At 52.1% G+C, this 12,166-nt stretch overlaps 1 protein-coding gene across 9 annotated transcripts in view; it reads left to right on the top strand.

Moving 5' to 3' along the window:
- MEGF11 (multiple EGF like domains 11) overlaps window positions 1-12,166 on the top strand; it is a 333,487-nt gene that overhangs the window by 257,234 nt on the left and 64,087 nt on the right. For all 9 annotated transcript variants that reach the window (XR_008992643.1, XM_036932243.2, XM_036932236.2 and 6 more), the window contains exons 6-8: window positions 1,315-1,561; window positions 2,871-2,991; window positions 11,301-11,437. Coding sequence is in view for 8 of the 9 variants with exons in the window: in XM_036932243.2 (XP_036788138.2) it covers window positions 1,315-1,561; window positions 2,871-2,991; window positions 11,301-11,437 (505 nt within the window). In the remaining variant the exon portion in view is untranslated. The remainder of the gene's footprint in view (window positions 1-1,314; window positions 1,562-2,870; window positions 2,992-11,300; window positions 11,438-12,166) is intronic.

The following is a 12,166-nucleotide window of genomic DNA, read 5'->3' as shown; positions in this document are numbered from 1 at the left end:
ATGACACCTTCCCAGTGCCTCTCACCTGCCCCTTTCCCTCACCGAGGCTCTAAACCCCAGAATCACTGGGGCACAAAGGTTAACTGGTCATCTCCTTGCCTTCAGGCAGTAGGGTGACTGACCATTCCAGTTTTCCCAGGACTGAGGGATTTCTCAGAACACAGGACTCTCAGCGCTGAGGCAGCAACAGTTGGTCACCATGATAAGCTGATGAGTGAGCCAGGCCACTTCAGGTGCCTTTTCTTTGAGGAAGTCTTGCCTAATCTCCTTAGCTGGGAACAATCTTTGTCTCCGTTGAACTTCTGGAACACTATTTGTGCCTATACACACCTAGACTCCACATCCACCCCTACTCCAGGATTCAAGTGAATGAGGCTGTAGTTTGAGGGCGTCTTGTTGTTACGTGTCCTGTATGTACCAGGGGTGGGTCGGGTGGGAGGTGGTGACCAGCTGGGTGACCTCCTGGGGCTCTGCCATTGGGCCCCTTTCCATAGCTATGGAGTGTGAATTTCTGCACATTCACAAAAGCGGGCTGAGATATCACTCTTTGAAACATTTAATTACAAATAAAGATCGTGAAGGCTGTCTGTCACCTTCCAGGGAACATTTCTTTTTCCTGCTCCTTCTGAAGTTGGCTGCTTGGAAAGTAATGAAATCGAACTGAAGAAAAGTGACCAGGGGTGGGGGAGGTGCGCATAGGCGTTACTGAAAGGGAGAAGCAACGGAGAGGGAACGGGAAGGGGGACGGGGAGATGTAGCCAGGGGAGGGCACGGAGGGTGAAGACGTATTCACGGGGAGCAAGGGGCAAGCGGTGAGGACACTGATGAGTTTTGGGAAGAGAGGGAAAGTGGCAGGAAAGATGGAGAAATGGGGGCTGGGCTGGGGAGGCACCAAGAAGGGAGACAGGGCTGCAGAAAAGAGGGGTGGCAGACCCAAAGAGAGAGGGCCTGGCTGAGAACAGAGACAGCCAACCTAGAGGAGGTTAGGAAGGGCGGAGAGAGGTAAACAGCTTGAGGTTCCAGATCCCCAGCACAGGAGAGGGCCTTTGGGAAGGCATTGCTTGGACTGGAATGGCCCTGACTGGGACTTGTATTGAGGAAACAAGCGTCTTAGCTGGTGTGATTATCGGGTGACTTGGCGAATTGGTGGTGGAGGTTCTGAGGTGCTGAGCCTTCCGCCCAGACTCCCCTTCCTGCCTCCTATTCAGGGGAGAGGTGCAGAGATGGGAAGAGCACCTGGCCGTCGGTTCCTGGCCCCACCCCGAGGGGAGACCATGGGGATCCCACAGTCCTGATTCGGCTCCTCTCTTGCAGGCTGCGACAGCGACCACTGGGGCCCCCACTGCAGCAACCGGTGCCAGTGCCAGAACGGGGCCCTGTGCAACCCCATCACGGGTGCTTGCGTGTGCGCTGCCGGCTTCCGGGGCTGGCGCTGTGAGGAGCTCTGCGCGCCCGGAACCCACGGCAAGGGCTGCCAGCTGCCATGCCAGTGCCGCCATGGCGCCAGCTGCGACCCCCGCACGGGCGAGTGCCTCTGCTCCCCGGGCTACACCGGAGTCTAGTGAGTAAAACTGGTGGGGCGCACAGGGGGCAGGCAGGGGTGGCCAGCTGCCCTCTCTGCAGCTGCCACCAGCTCCTTGCGAACGGGCAGGGTTATGGGAACAGACGGAAGGTCAGGATAGTCCTGGTTGCAAAACCTCCCGCACTCTGACCCCAAGTCCTGCAGAGGCTCAAGCACCCAGGCCTCACCCATGCAGGTCTCAGATCCCACTATCCACCCTGGGGCAACGGGCGCAAGTGGAGATTAGCGCAGATGGGCGCTGCCATGGCCAGAGGAACACGTTAAACTCCTCCAGAGGAGGCCTTTCCTGGTCGGGCCCCTACACCTCAGCATGGAAGTCTCCTCTGATCATAACCCAAATGCTGCCGTTTACCTAGGGCCTGACTCTTCTCTGCCACTTGAGTGGGGGTGAGGCCCTGGCAGATGTCATGCACAGATTTGGGGAGTTCACTGAGCCTGTTCTTCTCCCTACCTTCTCCACTCAGACTCCAAACAGTCCCGCACTCCTGTTCCCTGGATGGTCCATATTGACAGCGGACCTCAAAATCTGCTTAGTTGAGACCCCCTCAGGGACAAGATCAAAGTCCTCCCCAACCTGCTGAAGGTTCAGTGGCCTCCCAACAGCCTGAGATACAGAGAGGCCACCCAAGGACTTTGGCCATAGACACATCGTTGAATGAAGGTGTTCCCACCCTGATGTCTGGGCAGCTCCAGCTAGAGGCCAGGGCCACTGGACGAAAGTCCAAGGCCAAGACTCTATGCAATTTCTTCCCCCACCTCCACCCTGCCGGTCCCTGCACATGAGCCTGTCAGGGTAACTGAGAGCCTTCCAGAGTCTGGAAGAGGGTCATGCCCCAGATATTCCCTCTCTCTGAATCTAGGCAAATACTTAAGGCCAGATCAATGGCCACTTTGCAGTGCCTTTGCATGTGCTGTTCCTTCTGCTGGTATGCCCTTCCTCCCATTTTCCTGCTAAAACTAACTTATTCTTCAAGACCCAAGCAAAATGTCTCCCTCTTAGGAAAGCCTTCCTCAGCCTTCCTTCCCCAGAAGAACACGCTTTACATTTAAGTCATCCTCAGGTACTGACCCAAGCACACAACATTCCAGTTTATTAGAGCTGAGCCCTGCTTCCCCCTCCTGGCAGGAAGCAGGACTACATCTCGGCCAACCTTGTGCCTAATACAGTTCACATTGGCTGTAAACCCGCCAACACCTAGGGAGCCCTGGAGTGCTGGGAGCGACAGCCCCGGGGCCCTGCCACCTGACCCAAATGCTGCTGTGTCTAATGCCTCTGCTTCCCACGCAGCTGTGAGGAGCTGTGCCCGCCTGGGAGCCACGGGGCTCACTGTGAGCTGCGCTGCCCCTGCCAGAACGGGGGCACCTGCCACCACATCACTGGCGAGTGTGCCTGCCCCCCAGGCTGGACGGTAGGTGGGCCCACAGGATCTGGATGGGGCACTGGAAGGGGCCGGTACAGTCCTCACCCGCACGCACCTTGGAGGGCTAAATTCCTCGCCCACCCTGAACACCTTCTCGCCTATCTATGGGCACGGGCATCACTCGACCCTGCCAGTGGTACCACGGATGCAGCTTTGAATCCCAGGTCTGCCATCTAAGTGCTGTGCGACCTGATGGAAAGTTACTTAACTTCCCTGAGCCTGTGGTCCCTTGTGTGCAAAGGAGTTGAATTCTTCTCCTAGACTGGCTCTTCCCTGGGGCCTAGGTACTCACTTGAGCTGCCATGGGCTGTGGGCCAGGTGTGGCAGAAAGGGCATAGTGTAAGGGTGGGGAGACAGCAGAGCAGGGGTCACCTGAGTCTACAGAACTCCGGGTTCCCAGCCTCTACCCCCTGCAGTCACCACACACTCTGATGCCATGGGCCCTACCACCAACGTGTGCTCCTGGTGATTCTGATACAGACTCACCCAATCCACATCTTGTGTCGGAAACCACCATTGGGGGAAAGGAGGTTGGAACCGGTAACTTCATAGACCTAAATTCAGGTCTCTTGCCCAATGTTGACCCTGAAAAAGCCCTCAAGTACTCTGATCTCCGCTTCCCCGTCTGTAAGCAGTAGTGAGTCCCACCCTCCGAGCTGCCCCAGTCAGCAAAAGGCTCAGAGGAGGCAGTGCCTTGCAGACTCTCAAGTCCTCTGTTTTATATCCCTGCTTCCCATACACGGCCCACAGCCTCCTTTTATCCGGCACACTCCAGCTCAGAGGCAGTGAGTCTCTAGGGCTGACTGTCCGGGGCTGTGTCCCTGCCTCTGACCCCCTGTTGCACACATTGTTTAGGAGGAAGCTCAGTGGCACAGCCGGCTGCCTCCCCTGGGGCCTGAGGCTTTGCAGAACCAGAGGAGACAGGGCCGCTGAGCAGAAGCGAGGTATTTGGGAGGCTGTGGACACTGAGGTCACAGGGGGCAGGCAGGAGGAACGCCTGAATTTGCCAGAATTTTGTAGAGCAATCATCTGGTCCAGCAGCATCCAGACCCGGTTGTCCACCAGAGTCTCAGGGCAGGGGGTGGGGGGAGTTGTTCATACAGAGTCCTAGGCTCCACCAGAGACATTCTGGGGCCCAGGACCTCTATTTTTGATTAAGTCCCCCAGATTATTCTGAGGCAGCCAACCTTGTCTGCAGGTCTGCATTTTAGAAATAACTGATCGATACCATAGGATTTCCTTCTGTGTTTTACAGACCCACACCTGTCCTAGGGTTTCTTGGAGGGGAGCCTAATAATTAGGGCTCTGGCTCCCACACATTCCAACTTCTCCATTTTAATCTACTTCCTATATTGAGGTTTTAAGTAAGATTTCACATAAAGCTAGGGCCTCCCAGCTTTACGATGTTTGAACACCACTGGTCTATCGATACCTTCCCTTCTCAGATGAGGAAGCTGAGGCCCAGAGGGACTGAGTGACTTGCCCAGGGCCACACTGCTGCTACAGAAGGAGGGGGAGCTGGAAACTAGGGCTCCTGACTCCCAGCCCTTGGTGTCTGTCTCTTCTGAGGAGAACAAGGGGGCTGCAGTTGCCTTGCCCACACCCATCCTTTTTAAACCCACCATGAACCATTCTGTGGAAAGGCCCTCTCATGTCCAGCCGGCTTCTGGAATTCCACCACCCACAGTCTGGGGCCTGGAGGCCCAGCAGCAGGCAGTGCGGTGGATCAGGATGTGGTGCAGGAGATTCTGTCAATAGAAGCCTTTGGATTTGGGGACTTTATGTTTTTAATTTTATTGTAGACAATTGCGTTTCTATTTTTGACACAGCATTTAACTTGCAGATTTGTATGAATTATTAATATCTCTGGTGCATGCAGAGTCACAGTGTAACAAAACTGCAGTTCAGGAGTGAAGCCCCTCCTCGGGGAGAGGGTGCCGGGCAGAAGGGACCTCCCTCTGCCATCCTCTAATGCCTCACTTTCCCGTCAGCCCCAAGCAGCTTTAGAATACGATCGCTAACTCCCTCACATTGTGCGGCTCCCTGAAGGACTGGGCGTGTACGGAGCTGGCGAGGAGCCACCAGGAAGGCTGGCCCTCCAGGCCTCTCCACAGAGGCTCCCGGGCAGCAGGTCCTGAGCATGCCCACGGGACATTCATCAGGAGCCTGTTCCCCCCAGGCCTTTGCAGAGAGCCTGCGGAATTACTTACTGCCTCTCTTTTGTCTGGGCTCTAAAACCTGGCAGAGAAGGGAAATGAGGTGTGAGTAGCTGATGAAAGTGGGTGGTGCAGACAGATGGGGAAGTGTGAGGAGCTGTGATCAGCCCCGTTTAGGAATTCCCAGTCTGACGGTGCAGGCCGGATATAGCATTTGTGTACACACACACGCACACACACATGCACACGCACACGCACATGCACGCACAACAATGGGCCTAAAGAGAGACGGAGCTCAGGGGCTGGGAAATAGGACCAGTTTTCATGAAGGGCCAGAAAGATGTATTTGTAGCTGAGGCTGGGTAATCATAGCCACTTAGGTTTGGGAAGGTGATTCATGGAGCCTGGTGCCCTGGCCTGTGGCCGGGATCATTCCCACAGCGTCCACACCAGTCGCTCTTCATGGCACGTTAGGGGCGTCCATGCCGCCTGGGACAGCAGTGATAATAGAAATGCCTTCAGATGCTTGGAGAGGCTGAGCTGTCTCCTCTCCAGGAGGAACAGCCTTGAGACCCTTCACCATCTTGGCCTTCTCCTTTTTTATGCTCCATTTAGCCACAGTCCTCCTAAGGAGCAGCTGGTTTCCAGAGTTTGACAAATCGGTTTAACTAGTTCTGAGAGGAGCAGGACTATTGTCTCACTTCATCTCCAACCTTCTAGATGCCACACAGGCCGAGATCCCACTGCAATTAGAGACTTGCCCTCACTTGGCCATAGGGGAAGTGTGTTAGTCTGCTCGGACTGTCTTTAACAAAGTAGCACAGCCTGGGAGACTTAAACAACAGAAATGTATTTTCTCACAGCTCTGGAGGCTGGAATCCACGAGCGAGGTGTCACAGGGTGGGCTCCTCCTGAGGCCCCTCCTCGGCCTGTAGACGGCCCTCTTCTCCCTGGGTCCTCACCTGCCTTCCCTCTGGGCGTGTGTGTGTCCGATCGCCTCTATGCGGACACCAGTCCTGTTGCACTAGCACCCACTGTATGACCTCATTTTAATTTTTTTACCTCTGTAAAGGTGCTACCTCCAAATGCAGTCACACTCTGAGTACTGTGGGTTGGGATGTATGAAGCTGGGGGGACACAATTCAGCCAACAGCAGGAGAAAAACCATAAGGCCACAGCCCTCCTGTGATTCCCACTCATCCAACACCAAATGCAAAGGTGCCGTCTTTTCCTTCTACATATATGTGTAACAATAGTAATATTATATGTAGCAGTAATAGTCATGTAACTCCATTCGGGTTCCTGGATCTCATTCCAGTGTGTGTAAGTATGTGGGACAGGGTCTTCTCACACATGCTTACACCAAGCAATTCTCGAACACCAGCAGGGTGTCCGAGAACTCAACTCAATTCTGACACTATCTGCCTGGAGACAGCACAAGACTCCCCGGGTTAAGGGCTCCGTCCTACAAGACTGCTCCCCACCCCCCACTCCAGACGCTGGTCGCAAGCGCCAGGCAGCTCCCTGTGCCTTTGACCTACTGGCCTACCGGCCGCAGAGTGGAGGTTCCCACGACCTCCCCCTTAGGTTTGATTAATTTGCTAGAGCGGCTCCCAGAACTCAGGAAAACACTTACCTTTACCAGTTTAATAAAGGATACTGCAAAGGGTACAAGTCAGCAGCCAGATGAAGAGAGACACAGGGGAAGGTCCCTAAAAAAGGAGCCTCTATCCTCGTGGAGCTTGAGGCCTGGCTCGGTGGCACGGCGAGGTGTTCTGGTTCCCCAAGAAGCTCTCTCCGACCAGGAAGCAGGATCCAGTGGAGCTGAACACAGCAGAGCAGAGGGAGCAAAAGGCTCTCCTCAGGGGTGTGCACGGGGGCTTCATTGCTTAGTCATGACTGGCTAGATTAGTGGCCCCTGGCTGATTCAGCCTCCAGCCCCTGCCCTTGGGTGGGGGTCCAAAAGTCTCTCAGTAACATGACAAAACACCCGTTTGATCTTTAAGACTCTGCAGCGTTTACAGGAACTGTGGATGAAGACCAGATATGCCTGGGAAATACATGGCCATCTGAATGACCAAATAAGTATTTCTCGTAACTCATTCTATCGCACCTCTCTTAAGCTGACGCCTTCCTGCCTGCTCTCTCCCAAAGGCTGTTCTTCCCACCAGCAGCAGTTGATCAGTTACGTGGTTCTCTTCCACTCTCCTCAGCCCCAGCTCATCCTGGGTGCCTCCCACACGCCGTGTCATCAGGTTTGACTCAGCGTTGAGTGAAGGTCAATGACAGGCCTGCTCTTTAAGGAGCTGCACTTGGTTCCTTCACATCTCAAATCTCAATCTTCACAACCACCTCGGAGACCCGGGTTTCTTCTCCCATTTCACAGATACAGAAACCGAGGCTCAGCACGATCATATGACTTTTCCCAGCTCAGCTCCCTGGGAGGAGGCAGAGTGGGGATTTGAGCCCAATGCCGACTGAGTCCAGGGTTCTTTCTACCACCCCAGGCCCAGGCCTTCCAAGGTATCCAGTTCCTGCAGGCCCTGCAAGCAGAAGCCCACAGAGTGGCCTAACGATTCAGGGACCTGGGGGTGCCTGCAGCTGGGAAATACTGAGCAGGGGCTTAAAGGGACACTTGCCCACCTGTCCAGAAAGTCTCAAGGATGCTTGATTTCCCCCCAGGAAATGTTGGAAGGAAGCACTCTGTGCGCCAGACTTTCCTCCTGGCCTCCCTGGTCATGTCTCAGAAGCTCTGAAGGGCAGTGGAATCTGCAGCCTAGCAGGAGGGCCGTGTGGATGTGTGTGTGAGCGCAGCAGAGCCCCACACTGCTCGGTGATGGGGAGGTAGGGGGTATAAGCACAGCCACCCACAATGGCCCAAAACATTTTTTCCGGGTTAGTGTGTCCTTGTCCAGCCCAGGACTGCAGAGGACGGGCTCAGTGAGTGACCAGAAAGACTCCTCTCTTCCCACAAGAATCCCTAGAGCTTGTGGATGCAGAGAGAAAGGCAGGCCCCTGTGGGGTACCCACCCCCCCACCTCCAGGAGGGGGAGGGACTCCCCACTCTGGCCTTTCCGGGCCCTCTCCTCCACGTACACGCCTCTCTCTGTCCACAGCTGCCGCCTCTGCCCCCTCAGTCCTCCCTTCTCTGCCTCACCCGGAGCCCTTCCCTGGCTGACTCCTGTGAGGAGAAATCTGAGCCACGAAGGCCCCCCACTTAATTCATTACTAGTAAATTGAATGATATTGAAAGATGACTCAGGCCTGGAAGGATTTTCCTGACTAAACTAGCTTCCTTGGGGTTGGCAATTACCAATGCTTAATAATTGTTTGTTGAACTAATTGATTAATTAATTATGGGAGAATACTTGATCTCCATAAGAAAAATAACTGTCTCTGGCGCAGGAGAGGCAGGAAGAGCCGCAGGAGATAAGAGCAGGTTCGGATTTCTGCTCGACAAAGACCTAAAGTTCATGTGTGTAATTCTTAAAGTTATCTGATCCCACAAGGCTGGAGGGAGAGGAAAAGTAGTCCCCTGCCCCACTCACAAATCCCACCCCCAAATGGCAACCGCATTCAACTCTTTTAGGCATTCGTTCTGGCGTCGCCCTGTATAGTTCCCCATAACAGGCTTTACTGCCATTTCCTTACTTTTTGTAGACATTGTTGAGCCCATTGACCTCTTACTGTGGAATGAGATTCAGCTCTACGATACACACACGTTCCAAACAAAAGCGGCCCTCCTCCCTCCCTCTCAGTGGAGCTTTATCACAATTACTGATTAAATCATTTTTGATGTTGATGTCAGTATGCCCACATATGTATTGCAACTATTCCTAAAACTGATAGAACTCAAAAATGCATCTCAATAAGGTCAGATTCATCAGAAATCTCTCAGTTTGGTTTTTGTTTCTGTCTCTTGAGCTGCCCTTGCAAAGCTCCGTGTGCTTCTGCTCCTGCTGTTCCGTTGTCATTCTCAGACTTCCTTTCGCTGATGCCCTGTGACCCCTCTTACCTCTCTCCTCTGTTGGATTCTCCATATCCAAGAGCCCGTGCCTTGACTTTTTTTTACTTGGATAATTTTTTTTGATGAAAAAATCTGTTGTAGCTTCTTGAGAAAATTCATGGAAAGTTCATTTTTTGAGGCTATTCAAACCTGAAAAGGTCTTTATTGAATCTCTTGCTACAGTGTTAGTTTAGTTAGGTATAGAGTTCTAGGTTGGAAATGATTTTCCTCCAAATTTTTAAGGCACTGCTCCATTGTCTTCTAGTTTCTAGTTAAGAAGTCTAATACCTTTAATTCCTGTTCTTTTGTATATGACTTCCTAAAAACCCTGAGGATCATTTCTTTATGCCTAGAGGTATGAAAATGTATAATGACAAGCCTTAATGTGTGTGTTTTTTCACTTCTTGTGCTGGATACTCTATAAGCCCTTTCAAGTCAAAGATAGTGCTTTCCATCCTTCCATTCTTGGGAATTTTCTTGTACTATATTTCTTGTATATAATTTATACACCTCCAATTTCTCTGTTCTACTGTCTGGAACCCCTGTTAATTAGCTGTCAGACCTCCTAGATAGATCCATTTTTATTATGTTTTCTGTAATATTTTCTCATTTCATTCATTCCCTCCAACCGCTGGTCTCTCTCCCTCTCTCATTCTGCTTTGTGGGAGATTTCCTTATCTTCCAGCTCTTCTATTGCAATTTTTAAAATTTCTGCCATCTTATTTTTAATTTTCAAGAACTCTTTACTGTTCTCTGAATATTCCCTTTCATAGCACTCTGTTCTTTCATGGATACAACGTTTTCATATACCTACCTATAGATATTCATTATAATTATAATAGAGGTTTTTTTCATTCTCTTTCATAAAGTTTTCTTTTCTCCCTGCATAAGTCCTGGTTCCTCTCTGCTTAGGTCTTCATCTTTCGTGTTAGAGCTTTATTTAAAATATCTGGTGATCCTTAGCCACCTGTTCATGTTTTACTGAGAAGAACTGGCTGGAAGCCTGGGGTTAGGGAAAGATGCCAGGCTTGTTGCTTGATGGGATCCTCAAATATCAGTATCTGTAGGTCCTTCCTTTTGAGCTCACTAGTGTCCCCAAAAAGAAATCCCCCCAAAATCCTCCCAGAGGGAGTGTAGTCTGGTGATCAGCAGTCTGGGAGCTGAGCAGAGAAAGATCGCAGAGTCTGATCATTCAGCAAAGTTCCACATGGTCCCCATTTCTCAGAGCAACCCCTAACCCCAGCTGTGCTTGGTATTCCTGTGTCCAAAGCCTCTGGGGCAACCTCTCCGAAAGAAAACTGCCAGCCAGTCTTCTACCAGTCTTGAGAAGTCACCTGGCCATTTGAAGTGGGGTCTAATTCCCTCTTTTATAAAATTCCACACCGCCCTCCAGTTTCACTACACCTGCTCCTTGGCCTCCAGGGGTTCCTAATGCCTCTGATTCCTGAACTTGTTTGAGATCACAGAGTAGCCCAGTGTCTCCCTCAGCTCCTTTTGGAGGCACTTGGCATTGCTGGGCAAGCAGAAACCTGAACAGGTATGGCTCCTCGGTCTGCTCTGTCACCTTCCAACATGTGACACTGCTTATCCTCTATGGTCTCCTCTCCCATTCCTTTTGTCCTTGTACCTTTTCTCCTTTGCTCTCATGTTAGCTGGCTTTAGGAAAGAAGTACAAATAAACGTGTGTTTCCAGACCACCAAGGGTAATGAGTGACTCCTTGTTTTTCCTCAGCACTTGATTGTATACCAAGGCGAGGTAGCACACAGCACCTTGTATTTTATCTTTATCTGTTTTCTTGTCTCTTTCCTCAGTAGACTGGGAGGTCAGGAATGGAGTATTGCTTATATTTTTGTATCCCTAGTATCTGCAGTTCCTGGTATACAACAGGTACTCAGAAAATGTGTGCTGAATAATTAACTGGATGAGCAAATTGGCCTCAGTCTCCTCATCTCTAAAATGGGGCTTTGGAGCCATGATGTCCAGCCCTCTATGCTTCTGTGATTGAGGAGAAAGTCCCACTAAGGGAATGGGGTGGCCCCTGGGGATGCAGCAGCGGTGACATTTCTAGGAGGGAGTGGCCTCAGGACGCATCTCAGGAGCACCACCTATGCTTGTCTTCCTGCCTCTGTTTTAGGGAGCAGTGTGTGCCCAGCCCTGCCCACCAGGAACATTCGGCCAGAACTGCAGCCAGGACTGTCCCTGCCACCATGGAGGGCAGTGTGATCATGTGACTGGACAGTGCCACTGCACAGCTGGATACATGGGGGACAGGTAAGGATGGACAACAGCGATGCTCTCCTTGATGTTCCTATTGCTCGTTTTCACAGCAGCCTTGCAGAGAACAGCTGGGGTTTGCCAGCCCACAGCACTCTTAGTCCTTCTGCCAGGGAGATGTCATCAGCTCATCCCTCCTAGCCCTCAGCCTGCTCCATGCACCCCCCTCCCCCAGCCCTGTGACCCAAGCCCTGAACTTGCACTGACTCACCTGGGAAGGAGGTGAGCACCTGCCACCCACAGTCTACCTTCTGCCCTACTAGAGGGAGGCAATGGCACCAATAATGCAAAGCAGCTGAGAGTGCAAACACAGTTCACACATTTGGCACAATTTCTTTTAGGAGTAAATTTTTATTCCTAATTTGAGTCCCACCAAAAGGATCCTGACATTAGCTTGCATCCTTTGAAGGCCTGTGGCCTGCAGGCAGACTAAACAAGGGCACCACGCCCTGGAATCAAACCAGCCTGCAGAGTGGATAACCCACAAAACATGTAGCTGAGGAATGACTGTAAGCGCGCATTTGCCGCGTAGGAAGGAGGATGTCATGACGATAGGGTGGGTGCTATGGAAGAGAGAGAGGCAACCACTAGTGTGTCCGACAGCGAGTGGGTCCCGAGCTGGAAGAGGACATTTGTCTGTGGTCCTGGACCACATCTCCTCCCTCTCGCTCTCAACCACACGTGAGCCTTTGGGCAGAGAGGGGAGCAGCGAAGAGGAGACTCACA

Source organism: Manis pentadactyla, chromosome 11, assembly GCF_030020395.1.
Source record: "Manis pentadactyla isolate mManPen7 chromosome 11, mManPen7.hap1, whole genome shotgun sequence".
NCBI lineage: Eukaryota > Metazoa > Chordata > Mammalia > Pholidota > Manidae > Manis > Manis pentadactyla.
Note: the sequence above shows the minus strand (reverse complement) of the source record. Positions and strands in the feature narration are given on the sequence as shown.